General features: G+C 42.7%; 2 protein-coding genes across 7 annotated transcripts in view; both read right to left on the reverse strand.

Moving 5' to 3' along the window:
• LOC117897215 (lachesin) overlaps positions 1–20,010 on the reverse strand; it is a 137,552-nt gene that overhangs the window by 91,350 nt on the left and 26,192 nt on the right. The window contains exon 1 of one of the 4 annotated variants that reach the window (XM_034805925.1): positions 18,450–18,608. The exons of the other annotated variants lie outside the window; for them this stretch is intronic. The gene's annotated coding sequence lies outside the window, so the exon portion shown is untranslated. Of the gene's footprint in view, positions 1–18,449; positions 18,609–20,010 lie in introns of those variants that run through there. 4 annotated transcript variants of the gene reach the window in all.
• LOC117897217 lies at positions 13,133–14,067 on the reverse strand. 3 transcript variants are annotated; one of them, XM_034805931.1, is made up of 4 exons: positions 13,925–14,067; positions 13,669–13,848; positions 13,378–13,571; positions 13,133–13,290 (listed from the first exon to the last, which is right to left on the reverse strand). In XM_034805931.1, exons 1-4 carry the CDS (start codon positions 13,976–13,978, stop codon positions 13,221–13,223), a joined length of 498 nt encoding a protein of 165 aa, XP_034661822.1. In that variant the 5' UTR covers positions 13,979–14,067; the 3' UTR covers positions 13,133–13,220. The 3 variants fall into 3 exon arrangements, with proteins under 3 accessions (XP_034661822.1, XP_034661823.1, XP_034661824.1); XM_034805932.1 differs by lacking the exon at positions 13,925–14,067 and having other exon boundaries at positions 13,134–13,290; positions 13,659–13,727; XM_034805933.1 differs by lacking the exon at positions 13,133–13,290 and having other exon boundaries at positions 13,482–13,571; positions 13,659–13,848.

The following is a 20,010-nucleotide window of genomic DNA, read 5'->3' on the forward strand; positions in this document are numbered from 1 at the left end:
GCTTTACTTAACAGTTGGACATACGCATTTTGATACAATGAAGCTGCCAAAGTTCTTCAAAGTATTTTTCATTAAGTACCCCAAGACACACCCCATTAGCAGGTCTACAATTGGCCATCTTTAAGATAGAGTGATCCATGAAACGCATTTAAAGTCTTTGCACTTTTTGAAGAGTACAACAGAATGGCTGAAGAAAACACTCTAGCAACTGGCATCGATTTTCTTCATAGCCGAAAAGAAACAAGTTGATGATGTGCAGCCGCCACACATACATAGATACATAATAGTGTGTGTATCTGTGTGTGGATTGGGCGGCAGTGAGCAGTGAAGCATTAGAGCATGGCTGAGGGCCGTGGGATAGAGTCGGACTTGGAGCTTTTCATATTTCCGCTCGAGTCTGCTGCCAGGACAATTTTTAAAAATTCAATTTTCCTTAACATCTAAGCGGTTTCTCGTGATGTGTGTGTTATGCCCCTGTGTGTGTATGTGTGACTGTAAGTTTTCCACTATAAAAGATGCAGCACAGGAATAGCTAGAGAAAATTGCCTTTTGCGGAGATTCCCTCCGCAAATTGCCAAAGCAAGGCGGCGGCAGGAGGCAAAATATCAAAAATAAAATAATAGAATATAAAAAAACAGCAAGAAGAGAGTAAAATAAAAACAAAGTAGGAGTCTGTAAGCATAAACCATAGAAAAATAAACTCAAAGAAATAGAAAACACCAACGGAGATACATTGGGAAAACATGGCCTAGCTCCTATTTCTCTTTAAACTGAAATTCTGTTCAGGAAAATTGCAGAAAATGCAATTTGAGCTCGTGATCACACTCGCACAGGCCAGGCTATATTTATAGCTACATATTCGATATGCGAGTTTGTGTGATATATCGCAGGCAAGGCAGAATTTCATTATTTGCTAGAAACACGCCTCCCAGACACAATACGTAATGGCTCCGAATGATGCATGACCCCAATGGAGTTCCAGAGATTGCTTGGCTCAGCTGTGCGTTGATGTCTAATCCTTAATATTAAATCCATACAATCAATTTGCAGACAGTTGTGCCGGAGGTGGGGTACTCATGGGGTGGACTGGGGCCTGCCATGCCAGAGACAGTGTGAGAGAGTGAAGTGCTGTGCGGCTTGCAAAATGTAGAATGTTGAAGTCCTGTTCAGCACGAAAAAATGTGGGAGGATGGAAGGCCAGTAGGTGGTGGACCTCTTTTCGCTTTGCAAAATCTGTGTTCGGTATGAGGGTTCTGTATAAGCCGTCAGCACGTGACAGCGCATTATTAGTGGGCAGATCGAAAGGACCGCCTCCAGGCATCAACCGGGAATTCAATTTTCTGCATAGATACTCGCACGCTGTTGCAGGGCGTGTGCGATGGGGTGATGTGAAAAATGCAAAGGGAATAATGAAAGTCACCTTTGGCACAATAATTCATCATTGTGTGTGCGAAAAGCAACACCAAAAGCAGCAGCAGCAGCCACAGCCACAGCGAGGTTCTCATATCAAATGAAATGCATGGTCATGCAATGTCAGCACACAAATACACAGACAGGCCACAGATTCAGCACGGGAAAGGCACTTCCACAGATACTCTACATACATTCTAGCACATTTGGGCACGGCTACATGGAGGCACAGAGGGTTGACCTACCTAACAACGTGGAAAAACAAATAATGCAACTTTTTATATGCTCCTACTTTTGTTGCTGCTGCTGTTGTCGGTGGTGATGACATCCATGTGGATACCCCCTCACTATATCCTCGTATATATTCCGTCTCTGACTGCAATCTACGCACCCAGACAGCAGTTCCCTCTTCTGCCTGCTGGCAGTTGATGTATGACCCAGAGCTCGCAGCCCAGCCAGACTCCGGTACGGACGGTACGGGGGTCAACAGCCAGGGAATTGCTGAATAGATGAGCATACAAAACGCTGGCCATATGTCAAGGCATCAAATAAATACCATAAATTGCAGAAAATAGCAGAAATACCCAAAGAGAGAGAGATCCCCAGGGACAGGAGAGTGGCTGAGAGAGAGAGTGGTATGTAGGACGAGCATCTTGCCTTTGGGGCAAGAAACAATCAACATTCTCTGGCCAATTGCTGGTCAAAAGAAGAAAACACATGCTGATTGCTTGCATATGTACGTGTTCTGTGTCTTTACTAATTTACCGACTGAGGAAAAAAAGCTGCTTAACCTGTGCGACGTCCAATGAGAAATGAGGCGCCAGAGTTGGATAAATCAGTTCGTTATTAAATGAATAATTTCTAAAAAAAAATATAACCCATGAACAGCAGATTCGAAAGGAATGTAATGGGAGCTATCTGCCTTTATGGTGCACTTTAGGAACATGGAAAATATATTTTCCCAACTTATGGTTCTCCACAGAAACACAGTTTGATCGGCCCACAGATCCAAACACAATGTTCGACTTACGACCTCAAGAAAAAAAAACTTAAAGGGAGAGTCAGAGTCAAAGAGGCAAACAAGGATTTACGCCTTTGATTTAAGTGACAGGGCGACAAAAGAAACAAAAAGAAACAAGGCAACGGAACACAGATAATGTCAATATTAGTCGCCTGCATAATGTACAATAAATGGCAAAATAATACAAAAGGCAGGAGGCAACAGACGGTGCGACAAAGGGATGAAAAATCAATAGCCTCGGGCCACAAAGGACCTCTGAAAAAAGGGACTCTTTGAAGCACAAAAGGAAACACAAAGACGCAGACCAAGACATTGACGGACTAAAGACGGCCGACTGTTGTGCGGCATACACAAGTGGGTGGAATATTTCTGTATCAAATAAAATATAAATTTGTCAGTTATGGTTTATGTGCATTTTGGCTCAGCAATCAATTAATCATCGCACTCGAAAGATATCTGAAGATTCCATAAGAATTCTTTGTCCATGCTGTGCGGATGGGGACATGTACGAGCGTCAAACATTTTATGAAAATTACAAACAGTTTTTGAAAAATGAATCAAAGCATGCGCACGTCATAAATTTCGTAAAAAGCATAATAAATAAAATGGAAATAATAACATTTTTATTACACTGCAATGAAGGACGAGCCAGTGAAGCGCGTTGCCAAAAGGAGGCAGCAGGAAGCAGGCAGAGGCAGCCACCAGAAAGCACCTTCTAATACTTTCGAATGGCAAAAGTTTTTTGGGCAAAAACACCGCGTCTCGGCTTTCCGTTCCATCCGTCGACTGTTTGTTGGCTTTTAATGATGCCATCATAAATTATTACATTGCTATTTCGTTTTTATTGTTTCACCCGCGATTGAGCAGCTGGAGAGAATCCTGCCAATGCCGGAGCAAAACTCTTGAGCGGTGAAAAACAAACCGGGCTAAACGCAATTATTATTACTTTTAAAGCATTTTTTATGCTCCTTTATTTTGGCAGCCACACGATTTTGCTATTAACAAACGAGGGACGAGGCGATGCGAGGCGCGCTCTCGCTCTCGCTCTCTGTCAGTGTATAACAATCTTTTGGCCAGAAGAAGAAAGCAAAACTTCACTTCAGAGTTTATTATGATTTTTATGGATACGGCCTATATTACCGTACAGAACCCACACCCATTTGCTTTCCCTAAGATGCCCCGCGCACGTGCAATGGCTCCAATGGTTTCCACCTGGAGTCCTGGAGTCGCCACCACCTGTGAGATTTGCTGCCTCAGCATTTTCCACGAAAAACTCTCCACTCATTTCGGTCGACCATATTGACGACGCGACGCGGTGAGCGGCTGCGGAAATTGTTAAAACTGTAATTGCTAAACGAATTTTAATGAGCTCATTAATTTGATAAAGGGATTTACACGGTGTTGCGGTTGGGTGTGTCGGGGGGAGCATGGCCAGCAGCTAGCAGCCAAACAGCCAGCAGCCCTGGCTCTGGTCCTGCGCTGCTGACGATGTCCTCATTCTGTGTTCTGTTCTCTGACCAAATGTTGCCCTGCGGTTAACTCCAGTTTCTGTCTCTCCCTCCCACTCCCTCTCTATGTTTGCCTCCCTGCTGAGGGCATTGCTGTTGGCATTAATTAAAATTTGCTTCAAATTATATTCCAGAGTTTTTCTACCACCCCCACAGCTGCTGGGCAAACAGAAAATTTTGTTTGACTTGCTAATGTTGTTGTCGGCTCCAAAAACTCGACATTTTTCAAACCTCTCCAAAACAAAAAAATAAGCACAAAAAATTACACAACAGAACGCATACAAAAAAAAAAGTACTGCGCCAAACAAAATAAACGAAGCGTAAAGAGATATGCTGTATGTAAGCGCAACGCTTCCTGCCGCACAGCTGGCTGCAACAGCAGCAGCCGCCGCCACACAGTAGCGCTGCAGTGGCAGCGACAGTCACAGACAGACAGCTCGTAGATAGGCCCTGACGCAGGACCCAGCCGCCACACATTTGTCTGTAAGCTGAAAATGATACCACCATATTTTTCTGCTATTTTTTCAAATACCCTTTCAGAAGGGTGGGTATTATGTATGGGAGAAGAGATTTGCAATGCGGAAGCATCTCGTTAGAAAGAAGAATGGTAACGCCAATGGGTTGTCCATTCGCTCATGGAAAATTCTTACAGCGAATCAATGACAATCACATTAATTGAGAAACGTGCCCCAGGTGGACCAGGAAACCTTTTCATGACCTTCAAGGGTATCTCAAACTTCGTCAGCTCTTGCCAAACATCCCCTGTAGTGTTTTTTGTCTTACTTGAATTTTGGTTTTTGGCTGTTTTTCACGCCAACAGACACGTTCACAGTTCGAGTGGCTCCCTTCTGGGCAGAGGAGAGGGAGAGTCGCTATGCTTTATTTTTTTCTTCACTTTTCCAGTTCATCATGTGTCTGGCTGGGCAGTGAGTGAAGGACAGCGGACACCAGACTGTGGGACACTGGACATTGCACCCTGGACAGAGTTGAAGGCGAGACAATCAAATGTCGGATACTATTTCGACGGCTGTTCTGTTGTCCAGCGTTACACTGTAAACGCGTTGATAAGCACACAAAAAGCTAATTGGATTTCATTCAATTGAAGTGGTTCCACCCAAAAAAGGAAAAGTAAAAAGGAAAGGCCGGAAAGGGTAGGGCCCTGGGGTTCCTTCCATCAAATGTTTCTGCAGAAATATTCTGTGCGTGGGATTAAAATCGATTCTTTTTTGGTTATTTCATTCTTTTTTGTTATTCAACAAGTTGAAGCCCTTTAAGCAAACGATTTTGTACAGTCAAGTGTGATAAAGAAGGCAGAAATCTAATCTAAAACTAAGATATCTTTGTATTCAAAGAAGCTTTCAGCAAAGTCTCTCAAAGAATACCAGCACTACTTGATCTCCCACTCCAAACGGATTTATCTTCTGTCAGAAGGACACACAATTTTCGCTCATAAAGCAATTTAAATTCATGTGAAAAGATTAAAGATAGCCAGCGTTCCAACAGAATGACCAGAACAAAGGACAATAGTGTTGCAAATTGTTGTCGCTGTTTAAGCAAATGTTGTCAAGAAAATACGAGTAACAGCTCCCAAAAACAGAAGGTAAAAAATTAACCTACAAAAAATACAAAACCCCCAACAGTAACCGAAAAAATTGTCACTGAAAGCGATTTTTACTTTTCTCTCTCTGGTGTTGAAAAACATTGGGCCCATCGCAGGTGTGTTGTCACAATAAAAAAAATAAGGGAAAAACACGCTATAACAATAAAAAGAATAAAAATAATAATAAAGATCATATTTTCACAGGCAGTTGTTGCATGAGGCATGAGGCAGAGGGCCCATCATTGTTCATTGTTTTCGCACTTTTAATACAGGACACATTTTGCAGTTGCAAAAATATTTTAACACAGCAAAAGAGAGAGAAATATAAAACCAAGGAGAGACACATAGTATACGGATAAAGCAAAAGAGATGGAGATTTAAGGCGATAAGGGGAGGAATATATGTATATTCTCGTATAAGCCAAAGAGAGAGGGTCATCCATCCAACCTCTTGCCATATTTCGCATAAACTGGTTTTTAATCAAGCCATCAAAATATAGCCCAAATATGCAAATTGCAAATTGAAGACCAAAGTAAAGCTAAACTTTGGTACGGGCTGGGGCTCGGGGTAAGGGTGTGGTTCTGGTCCCGTGGACCCTAAGCCCATTAGCGAGTGACGAGAAAGGATTTTTGGCGGGCGAAATAATGGGAGCCAAGTGTTGCCAAGGCGTCAAGTCAAACGATAAAATATTCAACAAGCAGCAGCAGCAGCAGCCAGCGCCAATCCACCACCCCCACCCCAAAGCTGCTGGAGCGCCAACAACAATGACAACATTAGTAACATTTGTTTGAATTAAAATGAAAACGTTGACAATCTTTCTGACTTTGAATGCCAAAGGCAGGCAGGCAGCAACAGCAGCAGCAGCAGCTTGTAGGAGTTTCTATGAATTTGTATCTTTGTTTGTGCGTAACACTCTCTCTCCCTCTCTCTCTCTTTCTTTTTCTCTGTGTGTGTGTATGTTTTTCTGCGTTTCTGTGTATGCGCTTAAATAGAATTAACATTCGTCTTGCCAGCAGCCTAAATGGAAGGTCAGAGCTAGAATCGAATGTCCGAAGCTTGAAATACTCTTTGCAGATGTATTGCATGGAGGAAAAACATCAAAATTTCAATACAAATCACTCAAAATCAGCAGGAACTGACGGAACTGATATTTAAGGTATACGAAATTATATAAATTGTCGCATAACCTAACAATCAACGAGTCCAAGATGACTTTTGTTCGGATTATTCAACCAACAGCTGTTCCCACTTATAATGCCCCTTTCAAAAGAGTATCAAAAAGGCAGCAGGAGCAGCGGCAATAGCAATAAAACCATGTAACCCCTGCAGTCCCAACCTTTTGGCTGAAAAGCAAAAACACGACAGCAGATTTGCTCGGCAGCTCATTCATTTTGCGCAGCCTGTCGGGGTGCTTAGATCCCACGCAAAACACACTCTTTGCCTCCCATCCCACCCATCACCCAACGTGCACCAGTGTGTGCCACCCATTTGCCCCTGCTCCAGCCAACCCGACATTTCATTTGTATTCGAAGCCTTGTGCTGCCTTGTGTCCTGTTGAACATTCTTAATTAGGTTAAATCTACTGTGCGACGGCAGTGCCGTAGCCGTAGCTGTAGCCGAGCAATGGGTTGGGCAACCAGAGTAGAGCTCCCGGTCTCTCCTGTAATGAAGTGAGTCTTTTCGGGGGTCGACGACGCGTGTTTGCCATTCGGCATAATTTAGTGTTGAGCCCCCGACCGCCTCGCCAAAAGACACAAAATTCATATTTGCAATTTAAATCCGGGGAAATTAAACAATTATAAAACTTTATCGCCATGCAATCAACCACACACTACTGCCAAGAACCCAAACCCTAATCCAGATCTCAAACCCAAACCCAGAGCACATGTGTGTCCAGGCCTACAGTCAACAAAAAAAGAAGGAACCCTGAGCCATGTGTCACAGTGGAAGTTCCTCCTGCTGGCAGACTCAAGAGATTCGCCTCGATTTCCACTGCAGATCTGTGCGGCCAGCCCGGACGTTTATGATAAATGAACTTGAAATTTAATTAAGAGTTTCTCCCATATTCTGTTTCAGTCCCCGTTCTGGGCACACGTCTCAACCTCATCCGCATCTCGCCATTATTCTGATGATGATGACTTTGTTGTCTCCATTTCAGGTCTCCATCACGAACAATATTAACGTCATTGTGCGAGCGCCTGGCCCCAGGTCCAGGTCCGAAACCAAAAAGCCACCCGGTTCAGCGCCCCAAAATGTTGTTAACTAAACCTTTAGCAAAAGCAAAATAACACAACACAAAACGTAGCCGTAGACGTAGCCTTAAACGCTGATATAGCCGGAGTCTAAGTCGTGGCACAAGCCGTAGCCGAGCCATATCCGTAGCCAAAAGATGAAAAAAAAACTTAAAATTTTCTTCATTCGCGCTGCAGGCAGGGTAAGCCACAGTAAGTGGCACTCTTGGCATAAACAAGACGCTGCTCCTTGCTGAGCCACTGCCAAAAAAAATTCAAGATAGAATTTTACAGCAGAAAATATTCTACTTGAGGATACCCTATAATAGGTTAAACAAAAAGATTAGACAAGAATCAGGTAATGGGATGAAAAGTTAACGAAATCTTCATTCTTCAGCGATTGTGAAAAAATAACCACAGATAAAGCCACACACAATTGACAAGTATTACTTTGTCTTCTCTATGAACTTCTACTTTAATAATATATTCCCCAGCTACAGGGTATTACAGAGAGGACAATCTTATGTGTGTATATCGGTTTCAGTCGCCCGTTTTGCTTGTCCTTTTTTTTCACTCTCTCTCTACCAGTTTTCCCTTTTTATTAAATTGAATTTTGGACATGGGACAGGGACCAGCAGCAGGACCCAAGTCCGGACATAGAGCCCAAGAATTCAAAATGAGGACGAGGCCGAAACCAGGGGGCCCGGCGATATGTTTATGATGCCACTTGTCTCTCTCGCTCTGTGAGACACAATTTGGTACGAGAATTTCTTGCATTTGCCGCTATCATATTTCAACGCGTGCCACTTGACAATTTCGTTGCTTCTAAATTTACACTGACATACTTCCCTGACACAGGGACCATCGACTTATTGGAAGGGACAAACTCAAACACGTGCAGATTGTGCACGTCCCTCCATCGGGGTCCTTTTTCCCCATTTTCTTCCTGCTCTGAAATCGAATTAAAAACTCATCTTTGCTCAATTTGTGGATGGTTCCTTCCCCCATTTCCCGCATACATACAAACACATATACGACGGGATATTGGAGATGATTTAGGCAGTAGGTCCTTTCCATTTCCATCCACCCTGCTGTGCCTGTCAATGTTCTTTCTTTTTTTATTGTTTTACTAGCAGAAAATCTGTTTTATTCGTACGTTTTATTGTTGCTACGAGTAATTTAATGTGTATTGCATTTAAGCTAATATTTGAGTTGTTCCCTGCTGTTGCCTGTCGTTGCTGTTGCTACTGCTGCTGCCACTGGTTCTCTCGGTTTTAATGCTCCCTTTTTACGATCCTTTTATGGCCTTTTTATTTGCTGGCCAAGCGCTGACCTGGCCCAGAGCCACTCCTCTGCCCGGAAGGGGTGCCAATTGTTGTGTTGCCAACTTTACTTAACTAATTTCCAGCAATTACAGACAGAATAAAAGCTGCAGAGCTTGGGGAACGCAGAGAGTGTCTGCTGGCTCCCTTTATTAATTAGAACTTTCCTTCAGCCAATTGCTATATTTCTGAGGACGGAAAATACTCTTCTAAAGGCCAACCACCGATATCAATCATCATAAAAGGCCAGCCTCCTGCTAACCTCCGCCCTAAACCCTTTGAGGACACATTAGACACACTTGGTTGAGTGCTTTCGGGATTCTTTATGTTAGACAGCTCATTGGCTTTCTTAATCTTGGACCAGTTTGCCACCACTACACGAAAGGGGTCTGTCCGGTCCGGTCCACATCAAAGCGGAGAAACGAGCAACATCTGGAATGCAAACAAAGATAATCTTCCTTTCAATTTATTTACCTTTCGCTGACCAAAACAATTTACGATTTTAATCAAAACGGAGCCGTGCGAGTAGCAAGCAGTCCGTGCTGCCATCAAAGCAAATAGTTGAGTTCCTGTCACTGGCCCTGAGCTGGCGGTCAAAGGTGGCTGGAGCCAAGGACACACAGCTAATGTCCAGTGTCTAACCTAATTTGACGCTGACGAGAGCGAGTTGGAAGGCCTGTCAGAGTGTACTGCCAGACTGGACTGGAATGACTGACTGACAGAGTGACGGACATGCCAGTCTGTGCATAATGCTTATTACCGCAATCATTTACAGCACTTGGCCCTAAACGAATGGGGTACAGCCCTGTGTGTGTCCTGGGCATTGGCCTCTTTCCTGACTGTTGCCACCACCACTGCCACTGGTTGCTCTTTCATTCCATGAAGAATGCAATTTGCAATCTCCAGGCAGCCACTCGGCACCCCCGCATATTAGTGAAAGTGTTGTGAACAGTGAACGGAATAAACAAGTGCCCGATGCCCATCCCATTCCATCGCATCCCTTGCCATGCCATTCCGTTGCATCTCAAATGGTTTCCAGCGTACCAGCCTCTACACTGCGGAAAACTAAATGTGGTTTGTTTACGGCACAACCTACTCAGATTTCTCATCTCCATTAGCAAATAGGATGTAAGACTAACGCTTTCTTTCACTACCATTTACCATTTAAACGAATTAATTGGGTTGCACTAGAGGTTACGACCACCTCAAAGACACTCTTAGAGCCTGCATTCACATCTCAACCTAAACCTTTATTTCTTTAATTAAGCTCAAGAAGATCTCTTTCTGCTGCCGGAATAAGCATGAAAGATTTCTCTACCAAGCTGAAAGTTTTTTATTTCCAACTCAATAGAGCTTTGAGTATGCCAAGTATGTGCTTTGCGATTGGTATACGCTGCTGAAGTCACTTGAGATTATATTTTCGCATGAGCCATGCTTGAGGTTACTCAAGCCATTTATTCCGCCTACTTTTCTGGGAAATGCTCATCTGATTGAAGTTTGTAGTGAAGCGCTAACAAGTGTAATGTGTAATAATATGTTCCCTTATCAATCCTCTACCTATATGAGATTCTCTTCCAGTGTACTTTCATGTGAAACAACGGAGTGTGCTGTTTAATGGCGATCTCATGGATGCTTCTACTCTCTCTAAATTGTTAGCACTCTCATGTCTGCCTGGGTATGTTTGTGTGTGTGTGTTTTGTATCTCAGTGCGTATGTGCGCAGATACTAGTGTATCTCAGTGTTCGCTTGTGTGGCACTGCCATGTTAGCTATTATGAATTGTGCAATTGTCGTCAAAGCCAGCCAACGCCATGGGATGGTGATGCTCTCTACTTCTCGTGGAAACTCGTTGTCTGTCACTCCGTCTCTGTCTCCTCTTTCGCTGCCACAATGCTCCCGTTCTCTTTCACTGACGACACTTCTAGTGCTTGGGTTTCATTCCGATTGCCTGCTCATCAGTCGGAGCTCCAGTCCCGGACTCTTTGTTTGCACCGACGACGCGACGTATGGCTGTCTGTCCACGATTCGCCTTCGTTTGCCAGCATTTGCCGCCATTTTTCAAGAGACACGCGCTTGACTTGTTGTTGTTTCTGTTACTGCTTTTATATACCCTTTATTTGTGGAGTGAAAGGGCATATCATGCCATGGTAAGCCACAAATGGCCGACTCACTAACAAAACTTAATCGAAATGGTATAAAAATGTAGAATAAAATTTCCCATTAATTAAAAAATATGTAATTTATTCCTGTGAGCAGGTATCTCTATGGTCTATATATCGACTATAACATTTGACCATGTTTTGTTGGTACTATGCTTGTTTTAGATCCTCCTCCTTCTCTATGGCACTCCTAGTAAATGACACTTCAACGTTTGTCGCATTTGTCTGGCTGCACTTTAGAGTGCCAAATATTTTTACATTTGTGAGCTGCCATTGCTCTTGCCCTTACACTCTAGCCCGTTCTTTGTACCAGTCGGGACTGCCACCCCCTGTCAGACATACACATGACGCATGTTTTGTTATTCCTTTGATAAGTCTCCTAAAAATCCCCGTCAAGCCGTTCTGCTTGCCCATTTATGACATTTGCAGCACTCTAATTAAGCTACCAAGTGGCTGCGATCCATCAGATATGAGAGGTAGAAAGTAGAGCAATTAATCAAGCCGGCAAGTATTTAATTAATTGAGGAAAATGGTTAAATGGAAATGAAATGGCTTTATTACGTTTCCCTGGGATATAAAAAATCTTTTCCACCGTCAAGAGCTGTATCGCTGTAACACATTATGCGCTTTTCCTGGTCGCATCAAAGTCATCAAATGAGAATGAGCACCGCGACAGCAATCCCATTGGAGTGTGGTACATACATATTTGAATAACTGTATTGCCTGGCAGCTAGTTTTGCATACATCATCAGCGGCAGCAGCTGGAGTGGCAGTATGAGTAGCGACAGCAATTGACAGACAGTTGCAACAGCATTTGAATCATCCTCACAGCATCAACTCAAAGACTTACATGACAGCAGTTGCATGCCACACATCTGATTTCATCTGATGAGTAGGGAGAGTGTCTGTCTTCCTGTCTATCCTTTTGATTGCCATCTCGCAATATGGAAATCTTTTATGCTTATGAATATGCACAGTGCATATCGCGAATAGAATTCCCTGTTTGTCACTCTCCGGCATTGATTGAAGTGTGAGTCCTGAATACCTACTTGGTATATATCCTTTTTCATTATCGAAATTTACCCGAAGTAGTACTTATAAGCAGCTTTTGCTTGCTTTGATGATTGTCAAAAAGCAATTTATTGATTTCTTGCTGCGCAAAAGAATGGCAGCCTGCCCCACAAGCCCTAAAGCATTTCTCACATGGAATTGTGAATGCTGTCGACAGTAGCTCTTAAGCATTTAAGCCATAAACACGCAAAGGTCGCCAAATAATATTGATTATAGCCGCTGGCCAGACGGTGCCCCTCCCTCTACCCACCCCCAACGACGACCCTCCTCCAGCAATGAGAAACGATAATAAGTAACAATAACAAACAATCGGCACAATGAACGAGAACCCAATGTCGAATAGGGAACGGGAATGGGCTTGGTATTGGAAATGGGGTTGGAACGGCACTGGGCTTGGCTGTGGCTGTATATTCAAACTGTTTTTGTTTAGTCTTTAAGCATCGAACAAAGGAATAGAGAGCTCGAGGATATTCCGAGCATTCAAGTTGATTAAAGTTGTCTTAGCTTCAATCAGATTGAATAAACAATCAAATCGGTTTAAATTTGAACCGGTTTACTTGTTAATCAGTTTAAATTGAAATTTATAAGATAAACTAAGAGAGAAATATAATTATTACTGAATTAAGAGATATTCCCATTAAGTCATCATTGATTCTCCATCCGTTTCTCCTTCTGCCAACCACTCCCACAATTTGGGAGTCTTGGTCTTTTTACTTGAACTCAAATTGTTTGCATGGCTTTGATTCTGATATACTTATAACATAAAAACCACTTTCACTGCCAAGAAAAACTCATATTTTAAGCTATACAATTTACATGCAATTTGTATGCCAAACTCAAACTGATTGTAAAGAGTTTTTCACAATTTTTCCACTTATTTCTTTGGCTTCATATTCTTCTCACAATAGCGACCTCAACCTTCCTTCTTCAAGCCTATTTCTGGCTCGTTTCGAGGGTTTCGAGTAGGACCTGTGCGGAGGGCATAGAAAGCATAGTCGTTACGTCAATGGATTGGGTCAAGAATGCACTCGAGGACCATCAAACAATTACTCGTACCATTCCTCTGGGGGCATGTAGATGTTGCAGATGCAGGCATTCACCAAATGAAGAATTCCAGCCAGCAGGCCAAGTCCTCCGGCCACATAGAACATGTACTGGTACTCGTTTCCACAGTGATCAAACATGGCCACGAGTATGGTCAGGGAGGTGCAAATGCACACGATGCCGCTGGCCAGATTAAACGTCATCGCCTGTAGAACACACACACACACACGCACACACTCGTTGTTACATCATTCAGTAGGTGTCCAATGGGCACGAAAAGGATACCCTCCCACATATACGCACAATTGGATCGAGTCCTACAGTGAAGCAACACAGGCGGCACAAGGCGAAGACCACTGTCTGAACAGTGATGACAGGCAAAAAGTAGACGCTCAACATCACGGAGAAAAAGTACTCGCCGCCTAGCACACAGGGCGTATAGATCACCTTGATTAAAAAAAACAGTGCCACAATCTCCACCACCTGCGGAGAGAGAGAGACATGGGACAGAGTAGGCGAAGTTCTGTGATAAACCCAATCGAATCCCCATTAGAGTTACCGCCGTGAAGAGCTGCAGCACCATGTTGACCAAGCGAATGGAACACTCAAACATATTTACAGAAAATTTTTACGGCTCGTTGACACTAAAAACAAATTATTTTTTTTTGCTTTGAAATGAAAATGGGGAAAAAGGGTCCGTCTACTTGGTAGTTACATTTTATTGCTCTCTGTGCGAAGGGTTTTGCCTTTATGTTTCTCCTTTTTTTATGTTTTGGTTCCCCTAATCTAATTGGCCTCGATAGCGATAGAAGTCGTTGCCCTTCGGTGCTGCTTTTGTTTGGACTAATTTCATTACTGGCGGAATGTGGCGATGATTTCATGCAATTTAAAGCCACATTTTTCAGTGGCAAAGCATTTAGCATACTCGTAATTGTCGCTCTGCGTACCTGACCGGGCGAGCTGGTCCCTTTTTGGAGCACCCGAGTGGTACTACTACAATCCCAGAGCAGTACTCGGGACTCCGGTGCCCCACCCCAGGCTTTTATAATAATTGCCTGTTGACACGGGATGGCCAGGAGACGCAGGCCGTAGAAAAAGCCACAGAAATGGGTTTGGTTAAAGGAATGAAAATGAGGCATCTCGCTCTGGGAAATGCGGCTGATATTTGAAATTTTTCAAAACGTTAATCAACAAAAGAGAACCAAAACAAAATAGGAGGAAAAAAAGGTTTGTAAATATAATTTTATTTATTCACGTTTCCAAAAGGTAACCTCTTAACCTTTCTAAAGGTTTTGTGGCTAGTTTCGCATATTTTCCTCCTCTTTAGGGAATTATTTCTCCATTTTCTCAGTGTTTTTCTTCTCATACAATTAATCTCTCATACTTTCACATTGAGTTGTACTCAATCACAAGATTCTGATAATGCTGATGGGTTCTGCACAGCGGAGTTATACTCGCCCAACAGCCATAAATATTGCAATTCAATATATGTATAAACCAACACAGCGACTTTTCGTGTCTTGTCCCTTTTTGTGTGGGGGGTAAAGACAAAAAACTTTTCGACTTGCCAGTAATCCAAGGATGTGAAGTGAAGTGCAGTCCCCAGAGAGAGCCCCCTGAAGACAGGGAGAAAGAAAGAGAAATGTACCCAAATAAACAACAGCGGAAACGTAGGCTATGATTTGCTTACTTGCCACCAAGAGCATGAGGAGGTGTGTGGGCGTGTGGCACTGTGGCCCGGGACTTGAACCAATGACATGGTTGGTGGTGTGGCAGAGGCAGAAACAGGAACAGAAACAGAGAAACATAAATCAAATGCATGTACAATTTTGTACTTTCCGCACACATATCCTGGATCCTGGATGCAAGTGCATTGGGGCAGGCACAAAGGAGCGCCACCGAACAGGACAGGAAGGGAGAGAGAAACCCCAGGAACCCCAGGAACAAGACGACAGGAAAAGAGAAGGACAGGAAAAGTACAAGGGGCAGTAAGTGTGAGTAAGAGTGCGTTGTGTTTTGTTCACATCCGTTAACTTTGTCATTTTTGCTCATTTCCTTCCGCTATGTGCAAGAAAACTGCAGCAACAGAAAAAGCAGGGAAAGCGGCAGCAAAAGCAGCAGCAGTAGTGGCAGTGGCAGCAACGAAATGATTCCCAGCAGTGCTCCACTGAGCCACTGAGCCACTGACAAGCCGTAAGAAAAGCAAACACAGCACCACACAACAACTACACAAACACAAGGCCCAAGGAAACAAAAGCCATGCGGAAAGTGGCAATAAGTTGGGGGCATAACTTCTAGTGGCATCAACAGAAAGATAGATAGAGTGGGTGGGGGTGTGGTTGCGGGTGTGGATGGGTGCTTGCAGCCAACATGAACATTTTGCATGAAATTAGAGCCCTAAGACACAACCCACCGAACCGAATGCCGGAGGAGCAAAAAGTCTTCGGTTCTATAACTTGCTTCGAGGAATTTAATTATTTTCCAGTTGCTGCTCTCTCGAGATGCTGGAACTACTCGCAACTTGGACACGGGGGTCTTATTTTTTGCACATTACAAGATACCCCCATTATATCGTCATCCCCTTCTCTGGCACCGCCGCTCTCCCTGGAGAATCGTGTGCCAAAAATAGGAAAACTTTTGCTGCAATTTTCATTCGCATTTATTGTGTTGACATGCTGCCACACTGCGTATACGTATATCCTTGATGCAACCAAACAATTTATTTATTTAAGTTGTGTTGCAAGCATTGGAGGCAGCAGCGAGAGGGAACGGTGGCACTTCGTACGGGGTTTGAGAATGTAGCCAAAGAAAACTTTTCCCCTTATGTTTGTGTTTGAAAGCTGCAAAATATTTGTACACTTTTCTGTTGTTTTGTTGTTGTTTGCAGCCCAATGTCCTCCCTCCCGAGTTACTCACCGTGTCTCCCATATCCGATTAGAGCTGAACAGAAGGCAAAATCGGTAAAAGTTAACCCCCATTCCACCTTAAGCATTACTCTATATCCCTGGCACATGCATTCATTCAAAGTCAAAGCCACATTAATTAGCATGCTTAGCTGACTTTTATCAAAAAACCAATTAAATCTACAAAAGCCACATGCACACATCGCTCACACATCCACACATGCAAAAAGTAAACTTGATAATTAAATACATGTGTGAGAGTGCCTTTGAGTTCAAAGTTCAAAACCAGCCAAAAACTCCAGGAATATATGTATGTATGTACATACATAATTTTTTATATGACTCAAAGGATACCCAAGGATACCCTAGGATATTTTAACATTGAGCCAATGTCGAGCCATCTCTCTAAACTGTTTTCAAATTTCTGCAAGAGTCTACTTTCGAATGGCCTAACGCTTAAAGCAAAATCATTTTGTTGAAGAGATAGTCCAGATAATGTCAAGAATTACAGGATATACTAGCGGTCGACACAGAGAATTCATCTCGATCTCGATTTTTTTTCATTTGCGTCACACGCGACACAACATATTAAAAAGTAGGAAAAAATGGGGAAATGGGAGCAACATAAAAATTACAAATAACATTATTAACGTTAAATTAAACTTTGGAAATTTGTGTTTATCCAAAGCCCAAGGACCGAGGACCAGACGGCATGCAGGAAAACAGGAATGAAGCGAGTATAACTTTGCTGAGTACATAAAATAAAAGTACATTAAAACTGGAAGGAAGGCGGAAGCGAGAGAGCCAAAGCTTGTTTATTTTTACCATAATTTGCGGCTTTACCTCAGTCTCTGTCTCTAAATATAATCAAAGCCTTCAAATAAAGTCACAAGGGGTGGTGAGAACTGTAGGGACTGCATACATATGTACATTCCCTTGTGTGGGGTTTAGTGGGGGGATCTTTACCTACTCAACTTCTGTGAAAATGTCATGTTTTCTCTCTCCGTATCTGATTTTTTCTGGTTTTCTTCTTCCCACTCGCCCCCACACTCTACTCTATTTTGCTGTTCGTATTTGTCAAGCTGCAAGCGTATGCGTGACACGTAGTAAATTAAATGTGAAACTCTGTAGCAGAGTGTAGCTAACTGTAAGTTTAGTTTGAGGGTAAGTGTATGTGTTTGAGTGGCTACAAAGAATGCTCTTCATGCTCTTCAGGCACCGTACGTACTCCTTCGCCCCCTTTAAGGGCTATAAATCATCAAAGTTCAACGTTTGCCATTTTGTCGACAATGTAAAAGAGTGAGAGAAAGTAAGAGAGAGAGCGTTTGTGTGTGTTGTATGAGTGTTTGTACCCAAATGTGTTTGCTTTGCAATTTCCTTTTATTTATTTAAAGTTCTTCAGCAAACATTGCGCTTCCCCCTCTCACACTCTGCTCACATTAAGTTTTCTGCCAAAAAGTTTTCACGAGTAATCTTTTAATTAAGTGCCAGCTCTCCTCTCAGACATTTCTCCACTCTCTCCAGACATGCAGATAGTACAAACCAAGGGAATTATGAGAGCAACAGGAAGATATGTACACAAAAGCAGACAGACAGACAGAAAGAGATGATGTTTAATGGTCGCAGAGAGCGAATGCTGGAATCCAATTTGATTAATGGATAAAATGCCAGGCTCAATTAGTGGGAGACACAAAAGAAAAGAGTATGGGCATTAACCGTTGGCTTAAATCCAAAGCGCGCAAAGAGCGGCACAAGAAGAAAGAGCGCCCCTAAATAAACAGCAAGAAAACAACAACTAATTGCACCACAAACGACAAACGGGAACATTACCAATGAAGGGGGGAGAAACGCTGAGAAAGGAGCACGAAGAAACGAAACAGCGCCAAAGAGAGCAAAGGCAAGAACAAAAACCAAAGAAAACAGCAAACAACAAGCAACGGAAAGTAGCAAAGAGAAAGAGAGGGAATGCTGCAAATATTTCGCAACTAATAAAAACATTGCGGCGTACTAAATCAAGTGGAAAACTGTAAAAAAAAACCATTGGAAGGTGGGCGAGTGAGATGGAATAGGAACTGTGTTGAAGTGGTGGGGGGGGACAGAACAAAGGAAGAAGCACAAGAAACGCTCGTGAAAAAATGTAGCACAGGAAGAAAATAAATGTGAAATATGGTTAATAGTTACCCCGAGGTGGCACAGAAATAATAGCAGCTGACATTTGACATTAGTTTTCCAGTGCGAAAAGCAAGGTGAGCAAAATGCTTGCAGTTTTCCTTTCGCGCTTAATTAAAGAGATTGTCGGGAATTATAAATTGCGGCACTAAAACAACACTAACGACGCGCGGGATCCGATCCGTCTTCAGCGGCACTTTTTGACAAACGACGTGCTCGAGAGAGGATAAGTGCTTGGTGATGTGCATTGTATGTGCCAACAAAGGGTGAGGCATTCCAAAAGAGCGCTCGTATGATCGCTCTCTGCAGGAAGGCGCGTTAAGTATATGTATGGGGAATCTGTGTTTGACACACCCTTTATGAATATGGCTTGCGAGGCTGTGCTTCTATTTTGTTCTTCTCTTGTGCTGTCTCTCCCTCTTTCTAACTTGAGATTGAGAGAGCACCGTTACTTAGAGATGCTCACGCGTTGTGTTTATTTCAGACAAATGTACATACATACATATGTACGTACATATGTTCATCTCTAAGCACCTCTAAGTACATATGTACATATATACACATGTATGTATGTAAATGCGTACATATCTAAACAACTAAAATCGTGTAAAATATAACAATAAGCGAAGGTTATTCTTTAAAACTTTGTTAAGCTATTGCTATTCATTTAAATTTGTAGCAAATCTCTGCCAGCATTCGGCATGCACTTGCCGTCACTCACTAACCTCCAACCACGCAACATCTGCTGTTTCCCTGGATAGCCTTCACCCTTCATTTCTATTTCATTCACTCTCTTCATTGTTTTTGCTTCTTTCGCAGTGGATCGCATTTCACAGAATTGCAAATTTGAGCACACAATGTCGCTCTCTCTCTCATTGTTTTTTTCCCCCCGTCACGTAATTGGACTCCTCTCTCAATTGGTCGAAAAGCGCCTCTTGAGTTTTCGACCTTAATTGCACTTTGGCAACGTTTTTCGTCCTTGTTTGTGTTTGACCAAAATTGTCTACCACCCCAAGCTGATTGATTGATTGATTGATTGAATGATGGATGGATTGGCTGTTGTCCAAGGGCATAATATTTGCATAGATTTAACTAATTGCTAGACAAATAAGAGTCGAATTTTCTGCTGCAAAATGGACAGGAAAATTCAAATTTTCATATGCTCGTAAGTGCATTTTTGGTCAAATGTTGGTTTGTTTTGCACTTACTAGTACAAACAAATTAAAGACTTTTATGGTATTAGTGTTCAAGATAACAAACCCGAAGTCCCTTTATTTTGAGCTAAGGAAAGGACCTGTTTCCGGAATTAAAATTAGATGAAAGACCCAACGACAATCATAATTAAATTTCATTTTCAAACGCTTTCAATTAGCAGGAAAAACAGCTCCAAAACATCTACAACAATTGAGGGGAAAATGTCACGGTCAAATGCCCCTTCTTAAGTTCGAAAGTACAAACAATGGGTGAAAGAAAACTTGGTCAAAGTTCAGCGATAACTAAGGATACAACAGCTGCCTTTAATTAAAGCGGAAAACTCTTTGCGCTCTCCACTAAAAAGAGGTGAGGGGCAGCC

The sequence above is a fragment of the Drosophila subobscura genome, chromosome O (genome assembly GCF_008121235.1).
Source record: "Drosophila subobscura isolate 14011-0131.10 chromosome O, UCBerk_Dsub_1.0, whole genome shotgun sequence".
Taxonomy (NCBI): domain Eukaryota; kingdom Metazoa; phylum Arthropoda; class Insecta; order Diptera; family Drosophilidae; genus Drosophila; species Drosophila subobscura.